General features: G+C 37.3%; 3 protein-coding genes across 3 annotated transcripts; 2 read left to right on the forward strand and 1 right to left on the reverse strand.

The window, feature by feature from the left end:
- Positions 1 to 307: 307 nt before the first annotated feature.
- SS1G_14168 (hypothetical protein) lies at positions 308 to 2383 on the forward strand (the record flags this gene model as incomplete). The annotated part of the gene is made up of 9 exons (XM_001584835.1): positions 308 to 448; positions 501 to 605; positions 667 to 795; positions 870 to 1053; positions 1268 to 1352; positions 1400 to 1514; positions 1564 to 1587; positions 1641 to 2146; positions 2209 to 2383. The coding sequence occupies 9 exons, from the start codon at positions 308 to 310 to the stop codon at positions 2381 to 2383; spliced, it is 1464 nt and encodes a 487-aa protein (XP_001584885.1).
- A 1095-nt stretch (positions 2384 to 3478) lies between these two features.
- Positions 3479 to 3944, reverse strand: SS1G_14169 (predicted protein; the record flags this gene model as incomplete). Its single annotated transcript, XM_001584836.1, has 2 exons — positions 3479 to 3531; positions 3746 to 3944. 2 exons carry the CDS (start codon positions 3942 to 3944, stop codon positions 3479 to 3481), a joined length of 252 nt encoding a protein of 83 aa, XP_001584886.1.
- A 2408-nt stretch (positions 3945 to 6352) lies between these two features.
- On the forward strand, positions 6353 to 7006 carry SS1G_14170 (predicted protein; the record flags this gene model as incomplete). The annotated part of the gene is made up of 3 exons (XM_001584837.1): positions 6353 to 6462; positions 6514 to 6609; positions 6895 to 7006. 3 exons carry the CDS (start codon positions 6353 to 6355, stop codon positions 7004 to 7006), a joined length of 318 nt encoding a protein of 105 aa, XP_001584887.1.
- Positions 7007 to 10687: the final 3681 nt, after the last annotated feature.

Raw genomic sequence — 10687 nt, forward strand, 5'->3', positions numbered from 1 at the left:
GTTCAAAAGTTGGCATGTCAGCGGCTAATATCTATCTCACCGCCGCCGTCGATGGTGCGCTTGCTATCACGGCTCGGCTTAAGAATGAATGCGAGTTGGTAATTTTAATTGTTCTGCCTGATGCGAAGCCTCAATATCAGATCCCCCCCACCTTCTCGTGTATCATATTAGTTCGGTAATAGGCGTCTTGAGGTAGTTGCTACGCGATATACTCTTGACTAGGTTGACTTTCTTCTTCTCGTGAACTCTGGTTTTGGTTTTGGTCATAGTCATAGTCACAGTCACAATATCAATACGTGTTGTCAAAATGCTTCAGGAACTTTTCGAACTGGTTCGCTCTCAAGCAAGTGCTTGGAGGATAACCTCTGAGGTGGTGTTCGATACCTGTGTAATTTTGATCATTTTGAATAGACTATATGTCACAACGTCTATCTACCGCAATCGACCCGTGAGTAGATCTTTCTCCTCCTGTGCTATCGAGCAGTCGCTAACTTTGACAGCGAAATATACTCATTTCCGGACCTAAGTTGCGTTGGGGAAAGTGGTTGAGCAGCATCAAATATGTCTTCAATGCTCCAGACATTATTCAAAAAGCCTACGATCAGGTGTTTTACACCATGCCTTGATGGCAAGTCCTGTTTCAAAGCAAAGCTAACTGAGATTTAGGCAAAGGGAGAACCATTTGCTATTCCTGCTCTTGATGAGTACCAAGTTTTTGTCTCGTCAGAGGAGCACATCGCGGAAGTAAACGAAAGTTCTCAAGATCATTTATCTTTGCATGATGCTATGGAAGATGTAAGTTTATTCATTTCTGTTGAGAATCAATAGTGCAAAATAAAATGACCTTTTAACTAACGGTGTGGATGTAGAGAGTAAAAGCAAAATACACATTCTATGGCTTTGAGCAAGGAACTATTGACCCTCATGACACTGTCCCAGGAAGAGTTCTCAAGTTTCTACTGAGGACAAATCAACCGGCATTGAGACCTAAGATTCAGCAAAAGATTGAGGAAGCTTTTTCCCAAGTTTTGTCCAAAGGAAAGGTTATCAATGGTGAGGAATTTTAATGCCATCCTTTTTCATGACGAGATAGCCTTACTGACTTTAGAGTAGACTGGACTTCAGTTTCTGTATTAGGTTTATCGGAAGCGGTAGGCTTGAGAATCAATTGTCAAGTGCTTGTTGGAGATGAACTAGGTATATTCATTAAAGGCGGTCTTTTACTTGACTTTTAGTTTTGCTAACACTTTACAAGCAAACAATCAAGATTATGTGGATGCCGTTTTGAGATACTCCAACGATGTAATTTTGTCGATGGAATTCTGTCGTTATATGCCTGCATTCATTATCCCGTGAGTATCCTATTCTTCCACATATCTTCAATTCTGATTTTGATTAGGTACGCTTGCCCCGCAATCATGGCTTGGAGTGGTGCAATGGAAAAGCTAGCGACGCATATTAGACCTTTGGTTATTCAACGGCTGAGGGATATTGAGGAGAAGAAGACTTTGCCTGTAAGTCATAGCGAAATTCATCAGGAGACAATTTCTAATCTTGCCATAGTCTGACTGCATAACTTGGGTTATCGTAAGAATCTCAATTCTCACATCTTTTAATTGAAAATTATTAACCCCCTACAGGAATCATCTACAACTCCCAAACAACGCACCGTAGAACGCATAGTCCAACAAATGATCGCTCTAACCTTCGCCTCCGCCCATCAACTCCCTCTCGTCCTAACCTTCACAATCTACAATCTCTGTCTACACCCCGAATACATCGAACCCCTCACCGAAGAAATCCGCACCATGCTTTCCTTCCCCGAGGAAAAACAATACAAAAACATGCCTTTGATGGAAAGTTTTCTCCGCGAATCAGCTCGTATGAATCCCCTCGATGCTCTTTCCATTCAACGCAAAGTCATGAAACCTTTTACGTTTTCTTCCGGTCAGATTATCCCAAAGGGTAATATTATCGCAGTTCCTCAAGATGCATTGATGAAATCTCCGAGATATTATAATGATCCTGAGACGTTTGACGGGTTTAGATTTGTGCTTCCGGAGGATAGAGGAAGAGAAGAACCGAGGATGAAGTATACGGATGTTAATACTGGGTTTCCGTTCTGGGGAGCTAGTAAGAAGGCTTGGTGAGTATATATTATATATTTTTTCTGTCAAAATGTGATATATATGCTAACTTTTCCTTTAGTCCTGGCCGCTGGTACGTCAGCGCATCGTTGAAGCAAATCCTCGCGCATTTATTGACGAATTATGAATTTAAATTAGCAGATGATAGTAAGAAACTTACGATGGGGTATACGACGATGGTTATTCCACGACATGGAACGAGGATTTTACTGAGGAAGCTTGAGAAAAGTGGATAAGGGATCCTGTTAAGAAGGAGACATGTATCAATCACATAGTCAAGTCTTGCGAGATCTGGCTGGAAGCTTTGCTCCTTTTTTATTTATAGGGTAATTGGTAGATGGTTTTTAAAATTAAATTATAATCATAAAATAATTTCAGTCGTCGAAATCTTGATTATGCGGTGTAGTGCGAGTGTAGGGTCCGTAATCCCAAGATGGGATCATGGCAATGAAGTTGTGAAAGGATAAAGACGTAAAATATGAACGCATTAGACTGCACTAGCAGAATTTTGTGACACAGGTAGGTAGGAGTCTTTGCGATAGATTTAATGATCCCGGGGAAGATACCACAACGAACTGATTTTCGACTGTCGAAAGAGATGGCAACACTTATTGTCATGACAGAGTTGGTAATGACAACAATGATAGTACAGGTTGAAGAACAAAATATTGAAACGATAAACTCTTTCTGATCTTTTCTCTTCTATTTCCACGACCGATATCTTTTGCTAAGAAAATGCTGAAACATTTCAAGCAGACGACTTTTGTATATTGGCAGGGAGTCTATTGATATTATACAACACCTGGAAATTAGGAAAAACAATCAGTATTTATAATATCCTTCCTTGAGAGATTTTTATGGAAGTTTTACTGAAGAATATTGAGAGGTTAAGAAGATTAGATTAAAAAAATGAAATCTCATGTAACTTGTAACTCTGACCAAATTGTAAGATTATGATTGGAGAATATTTTGCATGACACAGCCTTCCTAAAAAAAAACTGTCTATGATATATATCACTCTAACTATATAGTTGTTGAAAGGAAATAACCCTGAGCTGAATCGAATCTTGGAGGATATACACAAATGTAAATCCTGAGTCGATGTAGGATCATGGATATAGTTGAAGGATAACAAGGTTTCTTGTATACGTATGCTCTGAAGTTTTATCCGGAGATGCTAGGAGACGACGGCAACTACATCCTACGATGATAGCATATATTAATACTACATTGATAGCGTCGGTTTATTTCACGTTGACATTAATCCACAACACCCCACGCTGCGGTACAGTTATTTCGAGTAACATGTAGAGGAAGAATTCATAAACTTCTCAAGTTGAGTACGGCGTTGGCATCTGTGTCCTGTCATCATCATACTGTAGCACTGCCTCCTCGTAGTAGCGGGGATATGAGAGGAAAAGAGAAAGCTACTGAGCTTTTATATCGGGGATTGTGTTTGTCAAGTTCATAAGGCGGGTCAATGAATGGGGAAATTGGGTGTTTGGGAGAACAAGAGTGATGAGAGTGGTTAGAGTGTATATGAATAGGATGGATTTATATAAGAGCCATAGCAAACTGAAATATCCTCCCTATTTTACTATTCTTGGACCAAGTGTTTCCGAATGGCTTGTAGAGATGGAGTACTCCTTGAAAATTTCCGGAGTAGTTTGAAAAATTGGAAGCTCTGGTGCTGACAAACTCTGAGAAAGAACTATGTTGATTAGTCAAAATGACAACGGTGGGAGACAGATAATAATAGTCCATTAATCCAGCACCAGTAATATCTACAACTTTCATAACTAAAGCAGCAAATATTGTTGAATGCATTTACTATGCTATGGATGGATTTAATAACCAAGATAATTTTCATGAAGCGTCTCCTAAAGAAACTTTTGGCGCGGTTGTCTTTAATGTGAAAACTTCCGTGATCTGCGCGCTTTTTATAGCAATAGACTGCTGTTAGGTAATCCTTTTATACTTCTTTAATCCGACCTGTACTAGTACTCATTCGGTAAAGTCACTATATATATGGATATACCAGAATGGATTCTGAAAAACATTCTTCATGAAAACAGCTATGCCAGGACAAATGAGCGAGCTAGCTTATATTTATTCACACTTGCTGTTACGAGATATGAAATATAAACAAGCATTAGGATCATTGTGATTGATCTATATACTTTTGTTTCCATCGTCGGATTGCGGCAATATCTCGAGGGGCAAGCCGTGGAGTGGTTTCTGCATGATTAGGATCTACATCACTCACAGCAGAAGACAATTTCGTACTTTTAACCAAGAACGAACGTAGCAGAAATTTCTGTGAGAATAAAAGACAGGTTATTATTGATAACAAAAATGTATTATCTCATTTGAGATTTCCGCACAACATAAAACCACTCGGTCAGTGAGGATGACGGCCAGAGATAACTCTTACTCTACATATTCAATAATAGGTATGTTGAAGCTCTACTCATTCAATTCTTTGGAAGTATAAACCATACCTCAAGGGTAGCAGCTCATCTATGGAGTCTAGAAAAAAGGCAGCTCGGAAGTAAACGCCTAACCGAGAGTATTTGAAGTAATTGTAAAATTAGCACTGATTACCACGATAGAAAATACTAATGAGATGTAAAAATGACAGCAAGACCACAATGATATGCAATTTAAAGTATAATGGCAACGGCTCAGTAATTTCAACCCAGTTCAGATCACAGCTATTACTAGAACCGTATAATCTAAAACATAGTCATCCGAAGTGTAAATCATAGATGCCTTGCCTCATATACGGAAAAGTAGAACTAATGTAAGATTACGAGCCTTTTATAGACTTTGGCTCACACATCTTAATAATATAACACAAAATCTTGTTTGGTAATAATAGAGGTAATGTTCTCCGCACTTGCTATCTTACTATCTCTCAGTGTCTTCCACCATATCTCCACTTGCAGTCACTTACAATACCTCTCATTCTCGAGGATAATTCACTACTAAGAGGACGTCTTTTTGATATCCCATTACTACTACCCTCTTATCCTCTTCGCCTATGCTTCGACTTTCCTGATGAGCGACCTCTACCTGTGGTTGAAAAGAACCACAGTATTCCAACCCTCAGACACCCACCTCCCTTCTTTGTATTGAAACTATCTCGCACAAGAAGAGCAAAGAATATGATGGGTATATTTATGACAACAATTAACTTTTCAAGACATTAAAACACAAAATAAAATAAACGTTTAATAACTCTCATTTTGGGAAATGACAGTCAATCCCAAATTCACCCCGAGCCTTCAAAATTGAAAAAGGTTTCAATTCTTTCTCCCTTAACGAGAATAATCTATCACTGTACTCGCATCCTATCCTCATCCGGCAAAGTAATTTCAAAACTGCGAAATGGCCTGGACCAAGTCTGAGATTTTTCACGGAGTGCCATGGAATTGAAAATTGATGGAAGTATTGCTCTTTATATACTCTAAAAGTGATAAGCTGTGATACCAGATGAGAAAGCACCTGCTTAATTTACAAGTATTGTCGAATTTCTCGATGGATGGGTTCAGGTGATTCGCTTAATTTTTCCTTCTTTTCCCACTTCACGATTCTCAATCATTGGAATGGCGCTATTAAATCTCTTACTTTTTCTCTCCTCCACTTACCTATATGCCCAACGCAAGTAATATGGTTACATCACAACAGGTCACTTTCGTAACGGTACAGTTTATCATCCAAAACTTTCAAAGCACATTTCCGGACCTCATGCTGATGACTAGACATTTCCAGCTTATCAAGGCGAGAAAATGATGACACGGTGAAAGAAATGACAATCATGGTGGGCATTCTGAGATGACAACATAAACAATAGTGGAATATCGCCGTCTAACACAAACATTTATTCGTCTACTCGCTTGTTAGTCTAAATTCCACTTATATTCATGGAAAGTCCAAAGGAGGCGATGCAAATACTAACATTGTCCTGGAAAGACTAAGTTTAGATTTCTAACATGCTATGGAGTGAGCAGTGATAAAACAGTGATATATATATATTCCTCTGAACATAAATGTAGGAAACCGAGGCCGAAAAACCGGAAAAAAGAAAGCAGAAAGCAGAAAGCAGAAAGCAGAAAGCACTTGATTGAAGATGCCCCAATTTTATCGTATCTCACTATGATATCTCAGATATAAAGGCTAAACACTTCACACTAGAATTAACTATGCCCTCAGGGCCTAAAAGGAAAAAAATACTCTGTGAGCTGGTTGAATTTATGTTACAGTTGAAGTCATCAGATCTACGCTACCGTACCATAAACATATCAAACCAATAGTACACGCCATCGTCTCCCTCCTAGTGACCTTATTCTATCACATCAAACAGCATTCATACCGCATATCCCTCTAAAATTCCTGCCCCTGTCATTCCCCTTTCATCTACATCCAAAAAGCAGTACCAAAACCGAAATCGGCGTAAACAGTAACACGCAGTGAAATACTCTACTTCCCACGCATTGTGATTCACAGGTTATGTGAATTGTAAAACCAAACTTGAGTTATTTCCAATCTTGTAGCTATTTGAGGATGGGCAGATATTGAGGGAATCAAGCCATAGTAATGGTGACAAGGAGATGACAATACTAGTGGCAAGGTAATAACAATAACAAAATATGGCGATTCATTGAGAAGCATACTGATAGTGATAGTAATAAAACAAATCTCACTACTAGCACTTCCCTATTCCTAATCTCAAATCACTCTCCAGCCTCAAGAAACTCCCCAACATTGCACCCCAAAGACAAATCCAACTGTCAAGACGACAATTCACCGACTACTCCCTGGCCTCTGTTCAGGCATCTGATAGCACCAGCCTATAATGAAGTTCAAAATTCCCACACCAAAAACAGATTTACTTATATCCATCCATCTAATCTCAAGTTCTCAACGAATGAATAGATGAAAAACCGCGACGCCGTGCAGGTAATCATCATTGCTTTAGCCAGGCACTATCTGCACTTTAGGGTTCTTTGCCTTGCTGTTATAAAAGGGACGTCTTTCTTCTTCTCATTCTTTGTATCTAAGGAACTGGAGATACTCTCAACTCGCATCAGGAGTAAAGTATTGAGTTATTAGTCCATGCTTAAGTAGCATGCAGCATCAATTTTAGTAAGAAATGAATCCAATCCCATGGCATATCAATTCGCCAAAATCCAGAAAAGTTTTTGCAAGAGGAATAAATGAGAAACAACAAAAAGATTCCGATAATCATACAGAAAAGAAAGGAAACGATGACAATAAGATTAACAAAATTTCGCCTATCCACCCTCGAAATTTCATGATCTTGGAATACATACGGACCTCAGGGTTTCTATGAAAATTTAAAATTGAAAACTCTAGCTTCATCAAAATGAATTTTTAAGAGACAATATAAATATTACAGCCATGTGACATATTTCTTCGCAGTTCATACTTTTGAATTATATAGAGTTGGAGATGGTATTAGGAGAGATATTTATATACCTCTTCAGATAGAGACCGAGGCGGGAGGAACTTGATTGAATCTCATTAACCCCTACCCCTATTTTCTCCATTTCCTTTTCCCCTTTCCCAGCCTTTACTCCATTCCCCTCTTCACTTTTCAGCCGCTCACTTAATTCGCGACCCTCAGTTCCTAACCCACAGTTCCAACTTTCAGTGAATTCCTGTACATCCTCAAAAGCATTCACTCCATTCTCCTTCCCGTTATTCTTCCCCCACACCCGCCCCCTTGCTCTATAAATATACGAATACTGGAATTCTCAACCACAAAATGTTTCGAAAGGACAAGAATGGTGCTCATGCCCATGCCTGCTTCATATTATACCGGCATAGAAACAGAATCTTGTGACTATTTGAGGTTGGAATGATAAAGAATGGATAGGCAGGCGAAAGGATAAGATGATGGTTGTGAAATAGACTAAGTGGTGTGAGGATGATACCGATGTTGATATGTCGTTGACAATGATATCGACTGTCACTAATAAATACAAGGAAAAAAAGATTCATGATGAAAATGACAATAAATGTAAAAATTAAAATGATAATGGAAACAGCAGCAGCATCAATACTCTCTCCTCACTAATCTTCTATAATATCACCCAACCCAAAATACACTTAACAGCATATTCATTCGAATTCCCATTACCATCCCAATTCACCACAAACCAACCAACCACCTGGTCGATCAAGAACGAAGACTTAAAATCATGGTGTTGATTAATACTAGGTGAGTGATCTTTATATATCCATAGAGGTAGTTATGTATATAGTGGATATTTATGTCGTAGGATATATAATGGATATATATTTTGTGGGATAGGCGGGGATCTAAAGAAAAAGAGACGATATTGATGAGAAGAACGAGGAGAATGAGGATAAATCGCTTAAGGTATAGAAGAGAATATAGAGTTTGTTCTCCATTCGGAATTATGCGTATCTTAAACAAGATATTCAGAATACACCCAAGGAGTAAAGAGGCAAAGAAAAGAAGCTAGCACTCGCCAGCTATCAAAAACCTCAACTTCTTCCCCTTGCAATAAGTCTAGTACCCTACTTTTGGGCCACCCTTAATATAGACCACCCTTTTATACCAAAACTGACGATTTTTACCTATTAATTATTCAACAATTAATGGATCAAATCAATTGAAATTCCAATTACAGAATTATTATATAATTACAAATAAATCCTGAAAATTTCAGATTTTTCGCGATTTTATTGATTGAGATATTAATGATTGAAATTTCGATTTTCAATTTGTATAGGATTTTGTGACCAAAAGGGTGTTTATAGACCAGCAATTGTATTTAACTTAGAATCTACAGGTGAAGAGCACCTGTAGATGGGGATAGCTACTCTATATATACACAAATGAATGGCCTAGTCGCAATGGCTAGGCAAAAAGAAGTCATATTTATCCCTCCAATGATTTTACTTTACCGATAACCATTGATACCTAGTACTGTCCGGATCTGATCCTCAGACCACCTGAATCGTATACTATCCCGAGTAATCGTATCATGTGTGGACATGGTTAATGTACCCGAGGTTTCTTATATAATAAGGGTGGGAGGAAAGCAGGGATTTCCGTCACAGATTTATATACAAATTTAAAAATCCTGAAAACCTTCAATAACTTTTCAACAAAAATTACTACAAATAAATTATAAATCTTTTTCGAATATTTTTATTATAATTGATCAAATAAATTAATTTATTTTAAAGAATAATTTACAGAAATCTTATTAATCAAAATGTTCTGATTTTTAATCCTTGTAAAATCTAAAAATATCAATAGAAGATTTTCTATATAATTTAAAATTCAAAATTCTAATCTATTAAACTCTATTTGAGTTGAAGATTTCTAAAAAATTTATAATTTATTTTTAGTAATTTTTGTTGAAAAGTTATTTAAGTTATTCAAACTTTTCAATTTTATATACAAATCCTATACAAATTGAAAATCATAATTTCAACTTTCAATTTCTCGACCAATAAAATCGCAAAAAATCTGAAATTTTCAGAATTTACTATTATATAAATAATAAATATATAATTCAAATTTTGTTAAATTATATCGATAAATAAGAAAGTTATAAAAGTTGACTTTCGTCATTTTTGGTGAGGAAAGTGGCCCATATTAGGGGGTGGCCCAGAAGTAGGGTACTAGACTTATCTATTGAAACAACATACACCACATCACACAAAAAGAGGACTCCAGAGACTTTCTCACTCATCAGACAAACTACCTATAAAGCATCTTCCCTCCTCCAACTCAACGTATGCAAATGAAAATATTATCACATTTTTCGTTTCATGATATGTATCCACACTCTAATGTTCATACCTCGAAAAGACCGGAGTTTTAAAGGAAAATAGATAATAAAGAAAGAATGATGACGATGAAGAGAAGGATTACTGCAGGAGGAATACAAAGTAATCTTAGATTTGATATCTGTATACAAAAACAACATGACAGAAAATATAGCAATGATAACAATGATGGTAATTCAATACCGTCAGTCAAGCTACTCACCACAACCCTCACCTACCTCTAAAAGCACCCATTCCATCCCCGCCACACCTACATCTTCCACCCACATTTTCCCGTTTTCCCATTTTCTCCGTCTCCTCCATCTATGACATATTACAAAGCCAATAATTAGATATTCGGATAAATACATATATTTATACCCCCACATATTTCACTAACCCCAGAAGTTAACATAACAGAAAAACAAATACATAAGAAGAAAGCAAACAAACAAACAAACAAACACTCACTCACCCCTATAAAAGCCATACAAATCCTCCAACCAAATAACACCTCATAATTATATCAAAAAGGAAATGTTAGCAGGGAGATAAGTACCAAATAATTATCAAGTATTAAATATTAAACTACCTACCGGCCCCTTTATACTCCCTCTCCTCTTTTATTCTATTCATAAAAGAACTCATAAAGGGCGAAAAGGGCCCTTAAAGTAATGATATAAGGTGATTGTGGTGATAGTGGTGAT

The sequence above is a fragment of the Sclerotinia sclerotiorum genome, genomic scaffold (assembly GCF_000146945.2).
Source record: "Sclerotinia sclerotiorum 1980 UF-70 scaffold_30 genomic scaffold, whole genome shotgun sequence".
Lineage (NCBI taxonomy): Eukaryota > Fungi > Ascomycota > Leotiomycetes > Helotiales > Sclerotiniaceae > Sclerotinia > Sclerotinia sclerotiorum.